This window comes from Pararge aegeria, chromosome 19, assembly GCF_905163445.1.
Source record: "Pararge aegeria chromosome 19, ilParAegt1.1, whole genome shotgun sequence".
NCBI lineage: Eukaryota > Metazoa > Arthropoda > Insecta > Lepidoptera > Nymphalidae > Pararge > Pararge aegeria.
Genome location: NC_053198.1, coordinates 5,515,647 through 5,542,443, shown reverse-complemented (window position 1 = coordinate 5,542,443; position 26,797 = coordinate 5,515,647). Strand labels below are relative to the sequence as shown.

The window sequence follows — 26,797 nt, the reverse complement described above, 5'->3', positions numbered from 1 at the left end:
TTATGGCCATAGTCCATCACCCCGTGCGAATTGATGGACTCCACACACCTTTGAGAACATTATGTAGGACTCTCGAATCTCGACTCCTGCAACGTTGAAGAATGTGATATTTTAATTACTTAAAACGAAGATTACTTAGAAATGTGAGCGGTGCATGCTGGAATTGGAACTTGGCCCCCCGAAAGTGAAGTCGAGCCCCTACCCAGAACGCTATCACTGTTAAGTTGTTATCTATTTTTGAAGTTATAAACTTAGACAGAAAAATCCGCATCAAGGTTTATAGGTTAAAATATTGTAAAACTTTTCTAAGTTACTAGGGGCTTTCCGAGACTCTGACCGCGTACAAATACTGAGAAGATTCCTATACACTAATACCTCCGATATTCTACAAATTTACCCCAACCAAAATATACATTTCAAATTCAAAAGTATTATTTAAGGTTACAAGTAAGTTTAGCTCGTTAAATACAAATACACTGTTACGTTAAATAGGGGATTTAAACCCCTTAGGGGTTAAATTTTAGCTATATAGACGATAACCTTGCTCAATAATTATCAATGGATCATCAATGGATTATCAAATTTAAAAAGATGTTTTAAAAAACCGCGTTCAAATAAACTAAAAACAAACTCTTTCGCTTTGTTACTTTTATTATAGAGTAGATTATGATTCTCAACAGTTAGATAAGTTAAGGTGTAAGTATCAACTAAACAATTTGCTATAAGGATTTTTCTGTTTGTTTCAGAAACTCCATAAAAAAAAACTAAAGAAACCAACATGTGATATCTGGACGCCAAAATAGTAATGCCGCATTAGATCATAAAAAGATTTCTTTGAGAAATGAGAGAGATGCGCAGGAGCATGGATGGACCATAGAATGCGCGTCATCGCGGCGCTTATATCTTTCGTGATCATTTCATCACCTATCTACGCTTTTATACCTGGTGCCGATGGTAAGTAAAGCTACATTATAAGCTTGAAACATGACCTACTATTTTCGGCAGTAAGTCGGCTCTTATGCGGTAACTGCAAACGGCATAACGCTCTCTTATGCCACTACGCTACAGCTCTGTTACCACGCTCACTGCCACTACAGCTCTGTTGTTTTTGCACGCTTATATCGGAAAAAATATATATTGTTCTTTAACAAAACTCTATTTTATTTTATTACTTAACAAATAAATATTTATTTATTCTTTAAAATAATTGTTTTATAAATATAACCTAAAATAAACTATTTAAAACTAAATAAAATCTAAAACTTCCTCGAAACCACCGCAGCGAGGCACAGTTCCTAAGATGCTGGCAGCATTGCCCCTTTTGATGGCCAAACTAATTCGTTGGCCAAGGTAACTCGCCCCGCTCTTATTACTTAACTATATCTTTTACATAAGTGACGACCATGCATGTTGGAAAGCAATTTGTATATATAAGAAAAGTTTGTATTAAACGTAAGCTTATAGAAAAGTCCTATTATAGTATAAAGGACTACGTAAACGATAAAAAAGCTTGGGTGTAAATTATTGCTCTAACCAGGTTGCTCTTCTAATAATTTAAAATGATTTTGTGAGATGGTGATAACAAAAAAAAAAAAAACACCCGGCTAAGTTTGTTGTGGGCTTCTTCTTAGACCGGGACGCGTTTGGAACCCTCGTAGCTTTAGTTTAAAGTTTACGAATGTGGTTATCGCCATTATCTCACTACCGTGTAATTCTTATGTACGCATCAAAAGTGCCACCTGTGGGCCTACTTGAATAAAGATATTTTTGACTTTGACTTTGACTTTGACAATGACAGGGTCTAGGCTATCAAGAGAATATGTTTCACTCTTGCTTTGAAGGTACTCAAGGTATGGTGCGGAATGGTGTTTCGACGAACAGACGAACTACCCTGGCGCAACGGTGAGGGTTGTGAATTTGAGCAGAAGGTCCCGGGTTCGATTCCCGGCAGCGGAAAATTGGAAATTTATAATTGCTGAATTTTCTCTGATCTGGTGGGAGCCTTTGGCCGTGGCTAGTTAACACCCTACCGGCAAAGATTTAGTGTTCCGGTGGGATGTCACGTAGAAAACTAATTACGGGTATGACTGCCATACTCTCTAACAGGTTAGCCCGCTACCATCTTAGACTGCATCACCACTTACCACCATTACAGTCAAGGGCTGACTTGTAGTAGGATAAAAAAAGGAAGAACGCGGGCAACAGCTATAAATTTGTAAAATATTTAAACGTTTCATAATACTTTGTATGAAAAACACGCATTGTGAAATATTCACGGCCAGTTATTGTACATCGCCATCTTAATACCCAACTAAAGAATTTATGTCCTTAGACTTTTATGGAAGTAATTCATAATATTTTGTATGAAATAACGGATGATGAAACTTTCAGGGCCAGTTATAGCCCAGGAGGCGCTGGAGGGTGGCAACGCTACACTATACTGTGATACTTCTACTGACATTCTAAAAGATGAGCTGATGCTTCAAGTATGGTACAAAGACGATGTACCTATTTATAGGTGAGTAGGACTTGCGGCTTAATGTGCTCACCAAGACACGGGAGTAGACGGAGTAAGTATGCAGACAAGTTAATCCGGAGTTGTACTGGGCCTTCCTTGATATTTTTTTATCCATTGCAGGGATTTCAAAAATACAATCCTACCTCATAAACGTGAAAGTTTGTGAGGATGTATGGATTTCAGGATGATGGGTGTTTGTTACTCTTTAATGTGAAAATTACTGAACGGATTTTAATTTCAAGTTCACAACAATATTAATACATTTCTGTAGTTTTATTATTGCAATAACGTGTATATAGGGTCATTAGGCCAAAATATTACAACAGGTAAGTATCAAGTAACTCGGAATAATTTCTGCTTAGTATCTGCTATCATAATTATTATATCAGCTGTATTACAGATATCCCTGCACTTGCTAAGAAAATTTCAAGAACTTCCCAGTACTAGTACTCGTACTGGGAAGTTCCCGAACTTTTCAACTCTGTACTCTACAAGTTACTTTTATTCTCGCAGTAACTTGTCTACACTGTCTTCTCCCATGTCTTTGTGAGCACGTGAGGCTGCTAGTCTCGATTGTTACTTCTATTATATGTTAATAATACCTAATTAATAACCGTTCATGCGCGTTAACTCACATTGCAGCATCTTCTATGAGAAAAGAACCTTGTACCAGTAATAGGTCTAAAAAGACGCACTCGATAACCTATCCATTTCCACTTAAGTAGAGAGTATATTGCATATAGTATTATTTTATTTCCCAAAATTCTAAAGAATAATAAGTACCTACTTAAACCTTAATACAGAGGTTAGGAGGTTTAGGATTATTTGTCTTTTGCGAAAGTTTGGCAAAATCGTTTGCAGTTAGTCAGTAATATCATAATATGGTTACGAATTACATATCTTTTTTTCGCTGAAAAGAATGTTATAGATAAAATATTTATAATATTCTGTTTTTTAAACAAATTTTTGCATACTTACCATCTCAATAGACTGAAGATAATCCTTATCCTTACTTATATTGTATGTAAGTGTTTGTTTGTTTGTCCTTAACATACGCTCTTAGTAAGCAATCAATCATCGAATCAACTTGATATTTGGCATACCGTTAGTTGAAAGAACGGAGAGTAAAGTAACTACTTTTTATCCCAGTAAAGCTAACGATTTCCACAGGATTTGTCAATAACCGTTATAAACGCGGACCAAAGAACGCTAGTGTATTAATAAAGTCAACCTTTGGTTCACAGTTATGACGCTAGGATATCAAGTGAATGGTCAAGCGCGTCTTACAATACGAGCGGGCGACTTCTAGCTGATCTGCAGAGACAGCCCACTGTCCTGACGGTGACAAACCTGAGGGGCGACGACCAAGCTTTGTACCATTGTCGGGTGGATTACCGTCTCGCACCCACTAGAAACGTTGGCGTCAACTTAACTGTTATTGGTAAGATTATTTCTATACTAGTAATTTATTGTGTTGTTGGTTTGACGACCGATTGGCCCAGTGGGCAGCGTTCTTGCTTTCTGAGTCGTCCGTGGATTCGATTCCCAGAACTGCAAAATGTTTGTTTGGTGAATGTTTTTCTGTCTCAGTGTTTATATGTATAAAAATATCGCGTATTTTGGGGCTAGATGGCGAGGTGTTTATTATAATAGTTTATTTATTTCATTTTATTCAAAATATTTGAACGGTTGCCTTTTGGAGCAGAGTTTAGGACCAGGGTCTCGAGGTTTGAAGAATTGTCAAAAAGAGTTGTCGAGTCGAGTATCGGTGATCCTAGATTCTGGCAGTTCCTTACCTCGGCAAAAGAAATAGTTTGGCCATTCAAAGTGGCAATGCTGCGGAAATCTTAGGTACTATGCCCTCATCCCACCCTTTATGTGGGGTCGGCACAACAGACCTTCTTGAAACTAGAAAACAGACTTGTCGGAACACCGAAAAAAAGTCGGACAAAGTCGCATGCAAATGCTAAATTATAATAAAGCTACAAAGTGCAATTAAGAAAATCCAACTACGATTTGCAATTCAAATGTAATAACAGCAAAATTACCCAGTTATAGTATGCAATGTAAACCTATAATCATGTTAACAATTTTAGATTATTTGAATCCTTGGTAGCTTGGATGCCTAATACGTAATGTAAGTATATGTAAGTAGATTTCCTGCGAAATGCATTAAGTTAAACATAAATTAAATTGAAAATTCTGGTACGCTCTGGTATTTATTCAACATGTGATAATTCCCCTTGCACCGACTAGTGGGGAAGCCGTAGGGTACACAGCACGGAATCTTTAAAGTGAGATATCTAGGCCGAATTGGATATCATATGATTTATTGTTCGAAATCGTTCGTTGAAAATCTCACCCCTCACTAGTTTAAAATTCTTCTTTTTCTAGTGCCTCTCCGACTAGCGAAGGTTGGTTGACAGATTCTTGTCTATTTTTCACGAGGCGAAATAATTCTGCTGCACTCGCTATTCCAGTCCACTCTCTGATGTTACGAAGCTAGGACATTTTCTACGACCAACGCCTCTTCTTCCTGCAACTTTTCCCGTCATAATAAGTTGAAGGAGCTCATATCTCTCGTGCCTTAGCAAGTGTCCCAGATATACAACTTTCCTGAGCTTGATGGTGTGCAAAGGTCCGCTACGTTGATTGACGCGTCGCAGAACTTCCTCCGTGGGTACTTTTCGAGTCCAACTAATGGACAACATGCGTCTGAAAGTCCAAACCTATGGATGCGACTCTGGATGCGAATCCGTATAGCAGTATGGGCCAGATGTAAAAACAAAGGAGTTGAATGCGCTAAGGGATCTTAAGAGTAGGTCTGCGGTTGCAGAGTACTTTCTTCATTCTGGTAAAGGTACTTCTAGCTACTTCAATCAGAGTCATACTTTCCTGACACTGCTACAGGTATCATTAAGCCACGTATTATATATTTAAAATTCAACAGCATCTTTTTATTCTCGTTCATGTTGTCTCAAACCTGGCAGAGATCGATACGGAGTAATAAGATCGCATTTTGCTATCCACTCTATTTACTTTACCTCTTTCACGTCCTAACTTTTACTTGTGTTCAAACCGAGTACAAATAAGTAGATACATCATTCATTGGGTGATTTCCTAAGGGAAGGAAATCGCAAGGTTGCATATCTATCGGTATTCAACAAGATATATTTGTAAGAACGTGCTCAAACTAAATATTCAATTTAGTTCCTTCCTTACCTTTCTAACCTCTAACTGCAAGGTTTCAATCGTTACTTAGTAGAAATTTCACGGACACGTATGAAGCGAGAATAGTAGTAAAGCTTCTGTGGCAGAGCTCGTCCGGGGAAGTACTACCACCATGTTTATTTTTGCACATATCAGCATTTTTGCAATACTGTGTCCCGATTTGAAAAGCGTGGTTGCCGGTGTAACTATAGGCACACGAAGCTAACCCTTACGCCTCGAATTTATGGAATTTATGGCGACACGTTGCAGGGCGTGTTCCTTGCATGCCCTGCGAACTTACATGAACATCATGGCTTGGTCCGTCCATAATTACTATAAATAAGAAAAACTTTCTTGTTATTATTATAATATACTCTGGAGTTGTATAATACAGTTGTTGGGGTTTTCAAAACACACATAAATAGTACGAAATGCCAATATACAACGTGTAAACGAATTACGAAAAACTGTTGAAGGGTGAATAAGTATATTCCATAAGGAATCACCCTGTTAAAATATAAGATCAAAAAAAGCTTATTTATTTTTCAATACAAACTAATCAAAACATTCCAATTATTTACTTATGACAACGCTATTCCACGTGACGTCAAGACTGTGTCTGATTTTATTATACATTGTTCTTATGTCTAATTTCTGGGATTCTGGTTCACTCAAAAAGACAGTAAATAATGTCGCTCCTAACTACCTGTAAACCTGTGAAGTAATTTTTCGATTTTCATTTACACGTTTTATATAGATTCCATCTACACGTTGTATTTTGGTATATCAATTCCTCTTAAAGTTCCTATGCAAAATAAACATATTCTTGTATATCCGCTTTGTTATTTCTATCTTCGATATCAAAAATATTTGCTGTATAAAAGCTTTTACTGCCTTTAAACATTTACATACTGGTTCAAACATAATACGCTATTTTTACAATACCATTCCTGTTGATGATATCTGGGGAATTAAGTTGATTTTACACAGCATTTTATTAATGGCTTCGTAGGTAGAAATGGAAATTGAACTTTTTAAAGAAATTTATTTTTAATAGCACTTAAAGAATTGCATCACCTTCGAAATCGAAACACGTTTTTACCAATTTCGCACGGTAAACATGTTTTACCTCGTTGGGGGGCCGACTGCCGATGCGTTTACCGTTTGCGAGGTCGCCATTCCAGCACCTTGGGACCTCAACCTCTGTCGCACCTCGTGGTCTATTTGCCGCGCAACCTCAGCTTCGTGACGCGTGACATTTCTGATTTAATCACGTACACTCTCCGTCGTCCGATAAGTGACTCTCTAATAATAATATTTATTTACTTGTTATTACTTATATTTAGATCTACTTTTAGTTATTACCTGTTTTCTGTACCTAATAACAATAAACAATAAACAACAATACTAGCTTAAGTAGCTTTAAAGAATCACAGCGAAAGGTCTTTGACGTCCTATTTTCACACATGATAAAGAATAGTTTTTAATGTTTAAAAAATAATTCTTTTTCAGTTCTACCAAGTCAACCGTTCTTTCTCGATGAGATTGGGAATAAAGTTGAGGAAAAGATAGGACCATACCACGAAGGCGACACTTTGCTTCTTAGCTGCTTAGTTATTGGAGGTAAATGTGTATGCACTCCCTGACCCTGTGTAACTTATTTGGGTTGACTACGGACCAGCGACCATACGTTGAATTCTCTAAATCCCTCTATTTGTAAAAGTAACCACAGTTTCACAATTATTTATTTTGAGATCTTTAAACTTTAAATACAATCCGGTTGCTAATTCTTAATTTTTAATTGTTTTTATAAAATATTTAGGTAACGAATATAAGTACGTAAAAAACACATTTTATTCTGTAGCGACTTACGAAGTCCGTGATTACAAACGTTTTTTTTTTGTGTACAAAGAAAACTTGAGGCTAATAACATAAAGTATAACAGCAAAGATAAATTGCAAATTAAATCCGATTAAAAGTTTTCACAAACACAATTTACGTAGACAGAAAATATAGTATTCACGCTTAAAATACTACCTTTATTATACATTTTCTTACGTGAGAAATCAGGAAACAAATTTAACTAACTGGGAAAGTTGGTCTTTTTCTTTGTTTGTTTGTTACCTATGTTCGACTCAACCTTTGAACCGATCTTGATATAATTTGCATCCTGGTAATGGATGGATAATATTTGAACCTACCGAAAAAGCTGTTCCTAGCTTTCTATATTTTGTGTGTGCAATAAAGACTTCTTCTTCTTCTTTTGATGCTGGGATTTAAAAAAAATACATTTGTTACTCATGCAAAGACCGCATAACTTATCCTGGTGAAGTTGGCTTAAAAATAGTTTGCATCCTTGAGGGTACCATACAATTTAGAAACGAGAACGAAGACGATACGGGAACAGGTAGTTAATAAACGATTATTACGATGATGATGTGTTTTAGATTAATCGTTTCTATTTCCAGGTCGACCTCCACCTCGTATCAGCTGGTATTCCGGCGATGAGCTGGTTGACGCTTCAGATGGCGCTAGTGACATTCCTGGCGTGAAAGAGAACGAACTATATCTACCTCTCACTCGGGCCAACGCAGAGTCGTTGTCTTGTAGAGCAACCAATACACCTCTCACACCGCCTGTAATAGCTACTTTGAAAATTAAACTCTTTTGTGAGTGTGATAAAATTGCTTAAGAGCTATATCTTGTAACCTTAACACAACTCTCTTTCTTTAAAAAAATTAGACTATTTTCACTATAAAACCTGAGAGTTCTCCATAACGGTCTCAAAGGCGTGGTGGACTATGGCCTAAACCAGGGGTTCCCAACCTTATTAAGCCAGCTACGCACTTACAAGTTAGAGAAGTCCGCGCGGCGATTTGAACAAACTGTTTAACATAGAAAATAAACAAGAGAAAATAAAATGGGATTGCTTTGATTGGTGATCTCCACACAATTTTTCAGAGTGTGTGAGAGTGTGACCAACTGGGCCACTGCTACACAAAACGCCGCACAAGGCGTCCTGATTGGGAAGCCCTGGCCTGAACCCTTCTCATTCTGAGAGGAGACCCGTGCCCTGTAGTGGGCCGGTAACGAGTTGATAATGATTTATTTCCTACAAATCATTAACTGTTCATACGCTATAAATTCGCAAGCTGAACTCTTAACTCCACTTTGTTTATATGCCCCTGGTACTTGCAGACTCGAGGGATTAGCGATGCAGCATCAAGGCAGATCACATGCCAAATGCCATGCCATGCCATGACAATGCCATGACAGCATCGCCAATACTATAGAAGCGCAAGATCACCTGATATAGGCTAATCTGTGTAAAGCCAAAAGGAAAAAAAAACGCGAAAGTTTCTTAGATGATTCTTATTTTTTTTTCAGTATCCGCCTACAACGTAACAATTAATTGGGTTCGCGGGACCTTTGAAGATGCACTTAGCGCTGGTAGACCAGCTATTGTACAGTGTGTAGCGCGCGGTTCCTACCCCCAACCCGAGCTGACCTGGTGGCTGGACCACCGTCATCTTACGCAACACAGCAATCAGGTAATACCTGATTCTCTAAAATTGGCTTAGAAAGAGTATCTTTTATTTCTTTTTATTTATCGAAAATTACAACAAGTTTTACTAGTTCTATTTTTAAAGGTGTAGAACATAAACTCTGACTGAATGAAAGTTTCACTCACCGTTACCACAACCATAGGTCGGGTATAACTACATTCTATATTCAAAAAATTATCATATAAAGCTGTGATACCCTAGTGGGTAGAAGCTCGACTTCACTTTGACAGCACGCACCTCTAACTTTTCTAATTTATGTGACTTTTATGTAATTAAAATACGACTTGCTGTGAAGGAAAACATCGTGAGGAAACCTGCATGCCTGAGAGTACTACATAATGTTCTTAAAGGTGCGTGGAGTCCGCGAATCCGCGCTGGGCCAGCGTGGTGGTCTACGGCCTGAACCCCTTCTCATTGTTCGAGGAGAACTGTGCCCTGTAGTGGTCATTAATTAAACAGAAGTGGCGATAGATAATAATTGCTTAACAAAGATATGCAGCAAAATGCTACCCACATTTTACTGCATATCTCCTATCACTTCCCATAGCGTCTCTTCCTTTTCGGTGCTATAGGTATATGCCTTGGACTACGGCCAAAACCCTTCTCATTCCGACAACCCATGACCTGTTTTGATACTGATGATGATATACAAAGTGATTTTTTCATCGTCGAATAGCCCATTTAATCTATCCGATCTACAATAGCTCTAAGCAATATTAAAAATATTTAAAGCTTACAACACTAGTGATAAGCAATTTACTAGTGATAATATGCAAATCCAGTGGGTACTAATTTCAATTACTTGTTTTCGCTCCATAAATCGACCGCAATAGACGTAATATCGCCGCACCGTTTACACTTGATGTAGGATAACAATATTTATTTTTGTTTATTTTTATTTGCGAATAGTAGACATTAGACACATTACTGTTACGACGATTTATGTATTTTTAACAGGTGTATTTTTCAATTTTTTTTTATTCCACTACAAGTCATCCCTTGCAATATCTCCTGGTTATGAGTAGTAAGATAACTAAGACGGTTACAGGCTAACTGTTGGAGGGTACGGCAGTATAAATATCTGAAAAATGACTTTTCAAAATAACATGTTCAATTATAATTTACTTTCAGAGCTGGGACAATGCGACCCGCAAAGCACAGTCGTTCTTGGAGCTGACCCCCGCCGTGACCGACAATGGCGCGACGCTGGCGTGCGTCGCAACAAACACTGCCATGGAGCCTGGCCGAGACTCAAAGGCTGACGTCATCATTCTTAATGTTACCTGTGAGTTTTCAATCCACTCTTTAAAGTAACTCACTCTAAGCTCGAACGAATGAGAGGAAAGATGATAAAATCTAAAATAGGTGAATATACAGCAGAATAATAAGAGTGGCATGAATAATTACCATAGCATACCATTAACACTAAGCTGATTCTGCTGTAGCTACTCCTAAAAAAGCAGCAGAATCTGTACGGTGTAATGACAAAATTTTTCAAACTTTTTACTAAATCCCTAACAAATTTTCTGCAATGTGTACGTTTCTATGAGCAAGTTTCGCACCGACACCGAAGCATCCTCAGGAGATGTTGCCTTTAGAATGACCGGCTAATTGTTGAATTTTGCAAAGTAACGCCAACTTTTGTTCAGTTCTTTATTAGACTAATTCATAAATATAAATACCGTGGCGTGATACCGGTAAACAATTAAAAACCTTACGTAAAACCTTTACCATAAGAGCTTTTTGTGAGAGCTCGTCCGGGGAAGTACTACCGCTGTATTTATTTATGCAGCTAAACAGTATTGTTTCAATGCTGTGTTCAGGTCTGAGCGGCGTGGTTGCCGGTGTAATTACAGGCCCACGAGACTTTGACACCTACGCCTCAAATTGATGGGCACAGGGTGGCATGTTGCAGGTCGTGCTCCTGGCATGCCAATTGTAAATTTTCCAATCTTCTTACTCCATCCCTCCGCCAAATTGTACGTTCTACCTTATTGTGCTGTTGTATTTGTATCTCTGTAAATTTTCTCTGTGGTGAACAATAAAGGTGTATTCATTCATTCATTCATTCATGTTTATAGGCGATGATTATTTTATTGTAAATTGTAATTATTTGCCTGAAGGTGAACTCACCGTGTGATGGTGAACTCACCAATAATTACTATAAAATAAAAACCATTTAAATTTTTAATGTCTTCAATATATATATAGATTGAAGACATAAAAAATTAGGGCGCAAATAGATTGTTTCTACGCAATCATGCGAAAACGGTGTACATCCTTAGTGCGCAGGGTTCGAGTCAGTTCAAGCGGCCTCGTGAAGGCACTGGCTGGCAGGTTTAATTGGCAGTACATGTGCCATTGTTGTATGGCACACGTACTGCCAATTAAACCATTTGCTTTCTAGTCGGTACTGCCAGAAGTGTTTTATAGATACTGTTTCTTTCAGGTTAACTAATACTAGTTTTTTACTCACAATTTATCATCCAAGTCGGTCGAAATAAATGACAACAATTATTAATTGTAAAGTCAACATCTCCGGTGTCGTAGCGAACCGTGCATGGAGGGTACATTGCCGACTTTGATTGCATGAGTAGTATAAGGATTGAAGACATAATAAATTACCCTATTTAGATTCTCCTACTTTTCGCGGATTATAGCAAATTTAGATTCATTCTCATGACATACGAAATAAAAGTTTTTTTTTATATTCCAGATAGTCCAATAGTAGAATTATCCAAATTAGGAGATGGAAGACTGAACGAAGTGGTAGAGTTGGATAGTTTGCACCTGGAGTGCGAAGTGAAAGCCAACCCGCCAGTTGAAAAGTTTACATGGTATTTTAATGTAAGGAACTTTTTCTTCAATAGGTACATCTTTATCTTTACATCATAACCATAACAACCCATTAAATACTAGACAATAAACACATCGCCATCTAGCCCCATTGTAAGCGTAGCTTGTGTTATGGGTGCTGAGATTACTGATGAATATTTTTTTTTATGAATAATATACATAAATACTTATAAAATACATACAAACACCCAGACACTGAAAAACATTCCTGTTCATCACACAAACATTTTCCAGTTGTGGGAATCGAACCCACGGCCTTTGACTCAGAAAGCAGGATCGGTAAATAAGTGTTTTCCAGTGTCTGGGTGTTTATCTGTATATTAAAAGTATTTATTCATAAAAATATTTATCAGTCATCTTAGTACCCATAACACAAGCTACGCTTACTTTGGGGCTAGATGGCGATGTGTGTATTGTCGTAGTATATTTATTTATTATTATTATTATTATTTTCCAGTAGTGAGATTCGAACCTACAGCCTTGGACTCAGAAATCAGGGTCACTGCCCACTGCGCCAATCGGCAAATGATGATAGCATTATGACTAAAAATGTGTATCACAATTCCAGGATATAGAAATAAGGCCGCACAGTTTGTGGGGCAGCCAAATTTTCTCGCAAACCCTGCTGGTTGAGGAAGCGACGCGGAGACACGCTGGACGATACTCCTGCGCAGCTCGCAACAGCGTGGGAGAAACGAGAGCTGAATCCATCAATATAGATGTATTTTGTAAGTACATAAATATACAATCTTAAAGCAAGTAGAAATCATTTTATTATTATTTTTTTATAATTCTCTATCATTTATTCTTATTCTTTTTTATATTTAAATTATTAACAATGCTTAAAAATAAATTAAAAAAAACACTATTAAAAATTTATAAAAAAAAAAAAAACTTTCACCCTCCGCTTGCGGGGCTTTTGAATGCCCAAGCAACCGGCGGTCAGGGCTCCAGAGTGAGGAAACAATACGCGCCGTTTCAAGGATTACTGCCTTCTGTATCCAACCCTTGATCTAACAACGAAGCGAAAGCTTCTTAAGATGTTGGTCAAAGCTTTTTGCGAGAAGACCATTGACTGAAATGGTCGGATCAATAACGGTCGACTCAACATTCCACATGGCGGTAGTCTCGTAAGTAAGGTCCAAGTATTTAGACACTTTTTCCTTTTCAGCTTTCTCCAGATTATCGTCATGTGGAATAGTATTATTATTATTATTAAATTCTTTATTGCAAAATATAAGGGAACCAGAAACTTCTAAGACTAAAAGGAAAACTATCTGGATGTTTATCGTGACTATCTTAAAGCAAGGCTATCCTCCAATATTGCCTAAAACTACATTGACGGTGCCCTTACATGTTCCCACTGTGCACGCATATTTAGTGCTAAAATAGGGCAGGTAGGTAGGTATATAAGTCACATTAGGGCATATGAGCGAAGCTCTTACATGTTATTTGTAAAAAAAAAAAAAACGGAACCAGTTCCTGCTTTCGCACGTGGCAGTGAAACAATGATATTTTATTAACTAATATTCAAAGTCAAAGTAAAACCATATCATCCTTATCAGCCCATTACAAGGCACGGTTCTCCCCTCAGGATGAGAAGGCCGTAGTTATGAGATTTATTCCTTATCGTTTTCTTTTTAGTTTTCCTAATCCTAACGTTGCTGGTTGTTTTGTCTCCTTCTACGTACTTAAATAGTCGGTCTTTTTTTTTTCTGAACTTTATGTGGAGTACAAATAAAGGGTATGAATAAAAAATATTGCCGTATGAATTAAATTCAAAGAAATATTCATTTATTTCAAGTAGGCCCAGTTTATAAGTACTTTTCAAACAAGTCAGTCTGTTTGTAGTGACTCTACCACCGGTTCGGAAAGCAGATTCCAGCGAGAAACTCAGCAGATCGCTCTTTTTCAACATCATTTTACAGTTTAACATTTACTTCCAAGCAGCCTTGTCGTTTAGAATTTCATATTGATTATTATAGTTTTCTAATATCTGATAAAGATTTTTTTTTTACAGATCCACCAGAATGTATTGACCACGGCATTACTATGGTGAAAGAAACCTTGAAATGTAACGTGAAAGCGTTACCACCGCCAGATACCTTTTTTTGGCACATCCAACCTACAGATGAGGACGTACAGCATCTTACCACTGGTTCGGCAATCCTACCACTCACGCAAATTACCGGGACACTATCAAGGAGCCTAGATACCAGTTGTGAAGCCGGAAACGGTATCGCGTCTCAAGAGAAGCCCTGTAGAAGGACTTTCAGCTTTGAGCTATTGAGGCCCCCGCAGCCGCAGCAATGCGACCTTGCGTATGAATACGAGGAATTTCAAATGAGATGTATTCCAGGTAAACACTTGCCGTAACTATCACTCTTCCATGTAATTCTGTTTCCCTAGTAAAAAAAAACAGTTTAATGCAAGTCGGATTAGCGCACGATTTCCGTGACATAATGTCATTGAAATCACAACGTACGTTTGTTGAATGGAATGCCTGAAATATTAAATTTATTTTAATTTAATTACTTATTTTTAAATTGAATAATATAACTTCATATTCTGTAAATATTTCAAGCGTCAGGAATGTTGCCGTTAACAATATCGATCAAAATCGAACAAAAAAAATCACGTTTGCTGTACAAACAGGGGGCTTTTACACGTTTGTGTAAAAGCCCCCTTAAATATTTATTTTATTTTATTATTAAGTAATTATTTTAAGTGCGACGGAAAAATTACATCGTCTGTGTAAATATCTGACTATCACGTTTCGTTGAGATACAGCCTGGTGACAGACAAACGGACATTGGAGTCTGGTTTCCTAACCGTTGGTAGATTCTCTACAATCCAATATACTTGACGTTTAAAAAGTGCTTATAAACTAGGCCTGAAATTTGAATTTTTTATTTTTAATAATATAGTCCCGTTTTACGCATTCGGTACGGAACCCTAAAACTAGCTACACTATTAAAAGTTGTGTTGTGTGGCAATTATATGAAACCCATGCATGCGGTAATCGGTTTCTACACGACATCGTACCGGAACGTCGAATTGTCAGCTAACTTAGCTATAATACTCGAATATTTGCAGTTGAAAACGCAACGTACTACGAAGTCTCGGTTTGGCGAATGTCAACATCAAATGCTTCATTGATGCTAGAAAGACGAGGATCCATGGGATATGGGATGAGCCAGGCTTTAGCCCAAGGAGAAGGCGTCCCGTGGCTGGTGAGAGGACCCCTTGGAAACTTACGAGCGGAAGACGAAGTTGGCGCTTCTGCCTGTAACAGATACGGTTGCTCCGGCTCACTCCTGTTAAGACCTACAGATATATTGTTAAATTCTGCTGCTGTGCCGTGGTGGAAATGTAAGTAATATAGATAGATAGATAAATTCTTTATTGCACACAATTAAGGGATAAAGATAACGTATTTAGAAAGCATTAAAACTAGAAAAATAAAAATGCGCAAAGGCGGTCTTATCGCTTTAAGCTATCTCCTCCAGACAAACCTTATTGAAAGAAGAAAATGATTAAGGAAACGGGAAATTTTAAAAATATGTCATAACATAAACTACATCAACAATAATACACAAATAGCTAATACAAATACTAATAATAAATACATACAATATAAATATATATGCATAAATATATATATATATAAATACATATATATATATATAGATACATATATATATATATATATATATAAATATATACAGAGCAAATATATAAGCTTATGACTCCGTAGATAAATAATATTCTTTTAAACGACTTTTGAAGATGCTTAATGATTTAGACTGTCTAATGCATAGAGTGATATAGTTTCTTGGATATCCTTACTAATATTATAAATGCGAAAGTGCGTTTGTTTGTTTGTTTGTCCTTCCTTTACGCCTTAACTGAACAAAGAAGGCAAGCCACAGCAAGCTTATAACCTTAACTAATTACTGTAACCTTAAGGTCATGCTCTCGCCAAACAGTGCCAAGAATGATGGCTGCATTTCCGCGCCGAACAGCCAGGCTGAATCTTTCCGCAAAAAAATGAGCCAGCCGTATTGTCACCGGATGAGGCAATAAACCTTAGTGTAATGTGGTAGAGAGAACTTTAACTATTAATAATGGATTTAGTTCTTTTATTATTTACCATATTCTAATTACTTTGTCCGCTTTCCCTTTTGATTCAGTTTTTCCCGGCAGAAAAAATGACAACTTTTTCTTAAGAGTTAACTACTCTTAAGAAAAAGTATATTTTTCTTGTTAAAATTTTGAGATAAAATAAAAAATACGATACAGGTTTGTACACATTACTCGTTACTTTGGTTTATTTTTAGGTTTTTTAGGTTTCTAATATGTTTCTTCGAAGTTTATATGAGAACGCGTAAATAAAGACGCAACTTTTAATTTATGAGGAACTCGATGAAAAAATATTTTACCACGCTGTATACTGAAATCAAAACTGGTCATGTCACGAACTTAATCAATGGTGTCTCATAACCTGTTTCCAAATGTCCCTGTATATAAATGTTGTTGTGTTGTTGATGTTGAATTTTTAATCATTTCTTTCAGTTCTACTCGGAAAAGACGTGGGTATATCCATCGGAGTTGTAGTATTACTGGCAGTTTTCGTCCTATCTTCAGTTCTGGTAATACGCGTCGCTCGCCGCGTCCGGTCAAAGCCTGCACCCGTCATACAGGTTCTGCAGCTTGATGAGGTCGCGCGAGAATATCTTGATAATATAGGAGGTAGGTAATACTGCATGCGTGTGCCATCATCCCATATCGTTACTGGTCAGTTCTACCACAGTATAAAGAAGAGATACAGTGGTTTGACGCCTTTGATCGCCATATGGTCAGTTCGGTGCCACAGTGTATAGGACTGAGACCAATAACGCCTCTTTCCTTGCCGCCTTTCACATACATCTCTGTCTCTGTCTAGACGGCGTCGTACTTCTGTATAACTGTCTTTACTCTGTGGTTCGACTGTAAATAAATGGATAAAAATTAAAAAGCCTTTTATTTACCCCCGCTTCATTATCAGTATCCTCATCCTATTAGCATCTCAACTTTGAACACAGACCTTCAGACTGTCCAACTTGCGCCCGTAGCGGAATTCAAGCTCGCTTGCTGTTTTCGGCCAATTACAAGAGCCCGCTTAAGAAAGAGCCTTGTGATTGGTCGCACGGTGGAAGGAAGCTTGAACGTTAAGGACAAGGAAAGATTGATCACCACATCCATTGCGGGCATCCATTGGCACCAAGACCACCTTAATCTTTCGCTAGATATTACAAAATGCGTATTTTCTAGTCATATTTTCTTAGATAAACACCTTTTACACATTTTTAATGCTTGACATTTACCAAGAACCACAAGGCAATAACCAAAACATAAAGTGACCTATAAAGTATGACTACACACTTCAGAACTATTGATATTTTTTTCACAGAGCATAAAGTTCACGCATCATGCAGCCTACGTTCATGCAGTAGCGGGTACTCGGATGGCTCGGGAGAAACTGGGCCCACCATAGACCGACGTCGCAAGCCGCGCCTCTGGGAATGGGACCCACCACCCCCTGACGTAACCCTCACTCTTCATAGAGAGAGTGCTGTATGAACGATATGTCTGAGGACATTTCTCGTAGCGAAGCGTCTCTGCAGTCTATCGTAGGTACAAGTCTCAATACCTTCCCACCGAGACTTATGCTCGTGGTTAGGTCCGAGTCTACCGCTTTAGCGTCTGTGTAGAAAATGGCCGATTACTGTCAGATAATCATGCTTTTCCTTAAGCAAGGGCCAAACGGATGTGAAAATAGTAAAAGTAGCTGAAGTTTGATGGCAAGATGTGCTGAAAGTACAAAAGTAGGACATCCCTTAAACGCCCTGGATGGCTGCTTTCAATGGCCCTTTCCAGATCACCATATTCTTTCCTAAACAAACCCAAGACTTCTCCATTTAGTAAAGCTTTAGTGGTTCAATCAATGACTAAGAATTATTAGTCATGCACACCATTGGCTATATAGCGGCTGCCAAGATGTTGTGAAGATGTCATTACTCAAGACCATAGGAGTTCCTAGAAGTGCGATCTTGGCTATGACAGCTAGGATATGTAAAAGATAGATTAAGGAACTGTAGTTTCACCCCAGCAGTTGACTTGCTTCCTTCTATCTCGTTTTTAACGTCATGTCTGCTGGAAATAACTCATGAGTTTGTAAGACGTGTAACATGAATGGAATCATCGGAAAAAATCGAAGATTTAAGTGTGAGAGAAAATGTGATTATTTTGGCCAGACTACCTCGGAGTATTGAACCATTACAAACCTTTGCACATGACGACATTTTCACACTCGTTTCACGAATGCACGCAAACTGGATTTGTTAATTTGTGAACTGTGCACCCTTAGCACGTCGGCGTCACGTCGTGAACGTCAAAGATTTCGAGTACTGCAATAAAAAGCGCCAAGGTAAAATAGTCATACGGACTGTTATTTAATTACTCATTACTACTGGTATTTGTCAACAAATATAAAGTAGCGGATATTTGTCAAACAACAATCTGTACTTTAAATAATCGCTGTCTTTAAATACTCGTTATTCGATTAAAACTAATCTTATAGATTTCGGGTACTAAAACAGTGTTACTTTAGGGAAAAATCATAAATGCAAATGGTGCATAGTGAGTCAACTTGGCCGCCCGACAGGGAAACAAATAAATAACATGTTGCGATTCGAAGTAGTTCGGGGTCTCCCTTGCTCACAGCCGCGGTAGACCGAGCCGGTTGTACTTGCGAGCCGGTACTCTCAATCAGTATAGCCTTATAGTGCAAGACTTGCTCGCTCACAATCAAAGAGTCGTTAACGCATATAAAACTTTGTATCGTCAAATTAAATAGGACCTAATGGCACTCATAGAGTCTCAAATCCTGTACTTCTGATTTTTACAAACGTTCTATGCAAAGTCGTAGCTAAAGAATTGTTGGCAAATTTGTGCTTAAATAGAATCCATTTTACTTCGATGTTCAAGTATTTCCATACTCGAAAACGACACCTCGATTGCGAGAGAACAAATCTTGTACTAAGGCTCCTAAAGTATGAATGAATGAATGAATACACTTTTATTGTACACCAAAGAAACAAAAAGTAGTTACAAAGATATAAATACAATCAAGAGAGTACAATTAGTTCTCTCTCTCTCTCTCTTTTTGTGCCTCTCCACTACTGGAGGTTGGACGTCAGCTCAGCGAACTTCTCGCGGTCTTGCGCCAAGCGAAACAATACTTCCACGCTTTCAATATTGGTCCATTCACGGATGTTGCGCAACCACGACATCTTCCTCCTTCCAACACGTCGTTTGCCCTCTACTTTGCCCATCATTATGAGCCGGAGCAGCTGGTATCGCTCATGTCTCAGAACGTGGCCCAGATACTCGACCTTACGCTTCTTAATGATAAGCAGCCTAAAGTAGTTGATACACTATATTTTGCTTACTGGTATAATGGACTAGTGTTTCGATACTCGAAAAGGTCGATCGTACTGATCTCACACAGTCACACTAAGGGCTCACGTTCGCAGTTCCGTTCACGTTTATTTGTGTCTGTCTTTGTTTTCAGTTAAATGTCGTTGTGTGCAAAGTATGAGTGTCAATCAACCAATGTAGTTTTTATTTAATATTAATAATAATACCGAAATTGGCTAACGAAAAAAGACGTTTTATACGATGATACCACAAGAATATAATTAAAAAGATGATATATTTGGACTATTGAAGAAAAAGGAAACTTAGGTGGGTTTCAATGAACCTTTTAATAATAAAAAGTGACAAATATTATATTAACTAAGGTATACTGCTGTGCTAAAGTTAAGAGTTGAACTAATATAAAATTCTTCTTCTTCTTCTTTGTCGTTACACTCTTGGCAGAGTGGTCGTGGTCATCATGAAGCGTCTTTGAGGGCAGATGTCACACGCCCCACGAGCATCCGCCACTTCTCTCGGCTGGCCGAAAGCCTGGTGCACTCGTGCAAAGGGCCACCCACAGCAGATTTAATCTGATCGGTCCATCGCATGGGTGACCTTCCTCGACCTCTAGTGCCCTCCACCTTGCCCTGCACGACAAGACGCCCTATGGAGTCACTATAAAATTCTACGTGTATGGAAAATAACCCGAAAAAAATGCCCTATTACTTTTTGATTCAAAACAATAAATAAATACAGTGCTGTGAATATTTAAAACAAAAATTCAATGTAAACTATTTTTTCTGAAGGTATTAGAGACAGATGTTCGCACATTACAAAATTAATTGGATGCACACATTTTTGGAGTTTCGTACCGTATATTAAAAAAGCGTATAGGATTTTTTGCTGTTTCTATTTGTCTGTCAATTTATTTACTTATATAAGTATAACTTGAAATCATACATACATATAATGCTATAATATTATATTTTTGTATAAAAAAAAAATAATATATACCCTGATTGGGTATATTTTTTTATGTTATTATGGCTGTATATCCAAATTAACAATTTCAGTTTTAAGGATTAATTTTGTACATCATGTGATTTATCGAATACCAGCTAAGAGGAAAACATATACATAATATATTTATATTTATATATATCTGTATGTGTTTTTGTAAGTATATGTATGTATATGTATAACTGAAATATGTAATTAAATGAGCATTCTGAAATTCAAATTAAAAATATACCTTCATAATACTCTTCACATGAAAATTATAACATCTATCACAAGTGTTGCTGATGAGCCATTTTTACAAAATGCATCCTTATGACGTCTGAACTAAAATTTTGATACGTCATCCGTAACGAAATTTAAAAAAAAAAAAATTTACACACCAATTTCTGTAATGTGCGATCAAGAATAAACGGAACCTTTTGTGAAGCAAATTTAGTTTTGTAGCTAAAAGTGAATATACAATTCATCAACTACCCTGCATGTATAGCTTATTATATTTTTAACGGCGTTGCCTAGAAGAGATCGCCAAACAGCCATATGGTTATTGTCTAACGTGCTCTATTGTATTTTTATTTGTGTTATTTTTTTCTGTGTTCTGCAATAAAAGTGTATTTCATGTAAATTTTATGGTATAACACAGAAAAATGATCTAATCTCATTCATTAATGTTAAAAACCTTCAGAAACAGATTCCTTCACAATGGACCGTAATTTACCGGCCTAAGAATTAACTAGCTGTTAAATATTGTCATAATATAATATTTATACTCTTAAATTGTGACCAGTTATTAGGCATTCATAAAATTGTACCCCTTGACAACTAAAAATACCTTTAAGAATTTTTTTATCCGTGCAGAACAATATTGAATATAAAGAAATAAACTTTTGTGAAATAAGATGTTAAAGATTTAAAGATGCAATGTAATTTAATAAATTAAATATAAAGTAACTATCGAACATTGATTGTTTCATTATAAGAGCTTGCTCGCACTGAACAAAAAAACTGCGCGATTCAGTTCCCTCAGTACGTGGATTGATATTTTATGAAAATAAGCTTAATTTGCTATAGTCTGCGAAAAGCAGGAGAATCTGCATTGTGTAATTTATAATTTCTCCAATCCTTGTACTCCACACCAAACAGATCTTCGGCAATGTACCCTCTACGCACGTTTCGCTCCGAAACCGAAACATCCTCAGGAGATGTTGACTTTACAATGAATAATTGTTAAGTAAGTGTCTTAACAATTATTCATTGTAAAGTCATAATATATCTTTATCATGGATTTTCGCTAAGTAACGCCTGCTTCTATCCAACGTGGATTGATCTTATTCTCACTGGACATCGTTGTCACTTAGTTTTTGTCTCCGATTAATTGTCTAGTTTAGCGCTGTAAGTTGTGCTGTATTAAGAGTGTTCAATGGACTAAAATTTGAATTATATTACAATGTGAACACAATGTTGAACGTCACTTTTTTTTTTGTTTGTGTTTTGTGACGTTTGAAAGCAAAGATTGCAAGAATTACGCCCGTCGCAAACCTTTCGTGAAATAGGTATGTATCCACCGTGCCGTGCTCTGAAGTGGGCCGGCAATGAGTTGATATGACGATGAAAGTTCGAGCTTTTCAAATTTACATTGTTTTTTAAATTACCTATTCCTTTGTTTTTGAATTTTACCATTCAAAAAAACATTAAGGAAACCAAGTTTGAAAAAAACAACCGCGACGTTGTGAATATTTAAAAACATACAGCGTTTTCCTCTGCGCCAGAGAGATCATCAATCGTCATGTCCGAGCGCGTTTAGGTTTTGGCGTTTCACGTTATTTCATATTCCGTTTATCGTAACATAAAATATGATACAATGAATCAAGCTATAATTAAAGTAGAAGGAAACACGCAGAACTTGAAAATAAAAAGTGCACGCAAAAAACCCAAGCAACAAAACTGGTTATAATCGCAGTGTGGAAAAAATATAAATGTTATACAACTTGTTTCATCACAAAAAAAAACATAATTCTTGTCTCACTTTTAGGTATATCCTAATTGTATTGAATGTATTTATAGTAATTATTTCATTATATACAGTATCTCTACGCGATCAAATCAGAAATGTGGAGATTCGTAGAAGAACCAGAGTTACCGAACGAGTCGCGAAGCTGAAGTGGCAATGGGCCGGGCACATAGTTCGGAGAAAGGATGGACGATTGGGATCCCAAGGTGCTGGAATGGCAGCCCCGAACTGGTAAGCGCAGCGTTGGTCGACCCCCAACGAGGTGGACAGACGACATTAAGCGCGACGCAGGTAGCCGCTGGATCCAAGCGGCACAGAACCGTGTAATTTGGACCTCCCTACAAAAGACCTATGTCCAGCAGTGGACGTCTATCGGTTGATATGGTGATGATGATCTCCAAACCATTATGTATTAGGTCTTAGCATATTGTATGTAGTGGACCGGTAATGGGTCGATATGATGATGATAATATTGTCTGTAAGGAGTCTTCGGCTGTCGCTAGTTACCACAATACCGAAAAAGACCAGCCGCTAAGCGATTTAGCGTTTCGGGACGATGTCGCGAAGAAACCTTTCAGAGGTCTTTATTTAATATAACCCTAACAGCCCGATACCATCTTAGCCTGCGTCATCCTAACACCACATTACATTACAGATTAAACCTAAATCGTAATGGGATAAACGAAGTCACGGGCAACCGCTAGTAAACAAATAAATGTGTTTGACTCTATGCAAGCTTTGTTGTGTCCACTTTACCATTGTCAACATATTAATTACTTTACCTAAGTACATTAATGCACTACGCGATGTTAAGGAAAATGAATTTAAATTAATTACCAGTATTTATAAGCAAATTAATGTTATAGTCATAACGTGCACACAGACAGTCGGATTGCTTGCTTCTATGTGGTTTTTACATTTATTCTGCTGAATGAAACTGCTGAGTTTCTTGCCGACTTCTTCTCGGTAGAATCTGCCTTCCGAACCGGTGGTAGAGCCACTACGCACAGACAGACTTGACGTTTCAAAAGTGCTTATATAGGCCTACTTGAAATAAATTAAATTTTGTATTTTTTTTAATTTTGAATTTATTTAGCACACTGTAACCGTACAAATTAATGCAATAAAAAACCTCTCGCCGTACCATTATCTTATTCATTCTCATTATTTATTTTTATTTATATAAAAACGGCAAAAAATCACATTCGTTGTATGGGATCTCCCTTTAAAATTTTATTTTTTTAAGCTAATAATATTACTCAGTATTCTGTGAATATCTATTGCCATTATCAATATCGAGCAAAAAATTCACTTTAGTTGTATGGGGGCCCTCCTTCAATATTTGTTTTATTTTATTAAAAATAGAATTTGTTTTTATAGCGGCAACAGAAATATATCAGCAGTACATTCAACTGCCACAGTTCACGAGATAAAGCGTCACTTTTAAAGCTGTAACACTGTGGAACTCGCTCCCCTGGGAAATACGTCACTCCGAATCTTTTCACCTATTAAAATATCGCTTAAAAAATTATTACTTATCTATGTAATTGCGTATTATGTAAGTTTATAATAGCAGAAATATATATATCATAAATATTTATTATAGTATAATATATCAATTTATATCGGTATTTTTGTAGTTAATATGTAAATGTAGTATGTTATGCACCACCCGCTTTCCACTTTTTTTATCGGCTTCGCACGCTCAGGTTGCCTTTAAAAGATCCCTTTTAGTGATAAGGCCGCTTTTGCACCCTAGCACTAAGTACTATTACTGTTTTCCTTGTGCTTTTCCTATTATGTTTTGTTGTTTGTGTTATTCTATAGCCTGGTGACGGGCATAGATAGACAGACAGAGTATCGTTTTATCCAGACAGGAACTCTAAAAACGAAGTAGGTACATTATTATGCCCGAGTTCCAAATGCAACGTTGGTTTAGTGCCTGCAGTACCGGATTAGCGCTTAAGCTAATTAAGCCATTGCTTAGAGCATCTCGAGGGACAGCATTAACCTCAAATCTAAGAAGTCGCATTTTAATAAACAAATAAAACAATTTTTTATTGTTATAACTAGGTGCTATATACTACGTACATATTTTGAAGTACGTTATGATCTATCTCTTAAATGTAATTACCAAGTCTAGTTTATTAGTGTATCGGGCCAACAAGCGTGGATTGCTTAGCTAATAATTCTAGGAGACGTTGAGTTCATTATAAAATATGTATTTTGCCTGCACCTGGAGGAAAATTTAGTATAAATTAGTATTTAACAAAATGACCTACATATATGTAGTGCTAAAAAGAAGCTTCTTACTTGGAACTTAAAGTTTACATAGCGTTACAACGTTACGTATTTCACGTGTGTGTATATAATAACTAAGCCAACAAAATAATTCCAGCCATAGTCATAATTAATGAAACTTCCTTATGTTTACGATTTCCGAGTAAAGAAGGGATATGGGGGGGGGGGAAGCAAAAAACAGCTTACTCCGATACATCGACCCAACCTTGACAACCGGGAACCTTGGGCCGACATCTTTTATCTCAAAATTTTAATAAATAACTAAGACATTTTAACTCTTAATCTACTCTTTTAGTGACTAACGTTTTTCTATTAAGAAAATTTTACTAAAATATATGGTAATGTTACAACTTACATATTAAGTTATTTCAACCTTTTAGCCAACCGCAGCAGCTTGGAGGACTCTAAACACCAAATCCATTTTACCACAAGTGGACGGCTTGTACGGGGCTTCGGGATTGTTCAGGATGACGCTGAGTATAAAGTATAAGAAGGACCCAGCACCTAATGCCTAAATTTCGGCGGGATGTAGATCTAGGTTATACTCTCCTATGAGACAGGAGGTCAGAACCCAGCAACGACATTAAGACTGATGATGCTGAACAAAAAGAGGCACGCCTTAATGTGCGTTTTCGCCACCAATATTGCAGTAGAGCAGTAGATCTAAGCTACAGCTATATGTATATATATTTATATGTATGTATATATTTATATCTTAATATATATAAATCTCCTGTCACGATGTTTGTCCGCGATGGACTCCTAAACTACTTAACCGATTTAAAATTAAATTGGCTCACCGTGAGCGGTCTGGTCCAACTTAAGAGATAGGATAGCTTAGATCTTTAATTATAGTCACAATTTTATTTTATTGCAAATTATTTGTCTATAATTAACAGTCACATGTTATATATATATACTACTATACTCATTTAAAGCTTACCGATACTGAATACTTTAAAAACAAAATCAAACGCAGACGAAGTCGCGGGCAACAGCTAGTATATATATATATATATATATATATATATATATATAAAAAGAAAAGGTGTTTTCGCAGTATATTATGTATGAACTTGTAATAAAATCTCTTTGGGTATACTATTTGTATATGGCTGGTTTTGGTATTATTAAAAGTTACAATTTTAAAGAAGATAATTCCAAATTCAAATTGGGAAAATTTGTGATTTTTATTTGTTTTTCGTACTGTGAAGATGAGTGAATCTAATGCAGAAATTCAATACATTTTAATTTTTACTACAAAAAAAGTGGAGCAAGATCGACATATTAGTAGTGACAACGTAGCTGAAAAACTGGGAATTGACCACAAAACAATTTCGGCGCACATGAAAAAAGCTGGGTACACAAAAAAACTGTATATTTGGGTACCTCACGAGCTCACTAAAAGAAACCTAATGAACCGTGTACTCATTTGTGATTCTTTAGGCAGTGTCAGGTTAACATCACGAGAGGACTGCCAAAACTACTGGTCGTGGTTGTTTGATCAGAAACCCTAAAATTTCTATAGCAACGGGATTATGTCCCTACCTATTATGCCTAAGATGGCAAAAAGTTATCGAACAAAATGTTACCTGCATACTCTAGTTAAGTGTAAATAAACTATATTAAAAAATGTTTTGAATTTTCTTTAAAAAATGCGAAGAAACTTTTTCCCCAACCTAATATGTATTAGGTTGTTCGGAAAGTCATTTCGTTTTTTTTGGGGAACATGAAAGACAGTTTTCGTATAATGAATAATCCATGCCTTTCAAATGGCCATAAACAGTTGAATTCGACAAATTTAACCTCTCACCGATCTCTCGTGTGGTGATTCGCCGATTTGCATCAACTAATGCC

General features: G+C 36.9%; 1 protein-coding gene across 2 annotated transcripts; it reads left to right on the top strand.

The window, feature by feature from the left end:
- Positions 1-752: 752 nt before the first annotated feature.
- LOC120632335 (hemicentin-2-like) lies at positions 753-19,235 on the top strand. Of its 2 annotated transcripts, none has more exons than XM_039902182.1 (13): positions 753-954; positions 2,392-2,518; positions 3,763-3,959; positions 7,241-7,351; positions 8,197-8,397; positions 9,116-9,279; positions 10,426-10,579; positions 12,011-12,141; positions 12,719-12,878; positions 14,171-14,509; positions 15,247-15,522; positions 16,726-16,902; positions 17,603-19,235. In XM_039902182.1, the coding sequence occupies exons 1-13, from the start codon at positions 867-869 to the stop codon at positions 17,770-17,772; spliced, it is 2,295 nt and encodes a 764-aa protein (XP_039758116.1). In that variant the 5' UTR covers positions 753-866; the 3' UTR covers positions 17,773-19,235. The 2 variants fall into 2 exon arrangements, with proteins under 2 accessions (XP_039758116.1, XP_039758118.1); XM_039902184.1 differs by having other exon boundaries at positions 16,726-16,906; positions 17,603-17,637.
- Positions 19,236-26,797: the final 7,562 nt, after the last annotated feature.

Coding starts and splice junctions, on each gene's coding strand:
- LOC120632335 (XM_039902182.1), top strand. CDS start 867: ATGGACCATAGAATGCGCGTCATCGCGGCGCTTATATCTTTCGTGATC. Junction 7,352..8,196: donor TAGCTGCTTAGTTATTGGAG/GTAAATGTGTAT, acceptor TTCTATTTCCAG/GTCGACCTCCACCTCGTATC. Junction 14,510..15,246: donor TCAAATGAGATGTATTCCAG/GTAAACACTTGC, acceptor GAATATTTGCAG/TTGAAAACGCAACGTACTAC.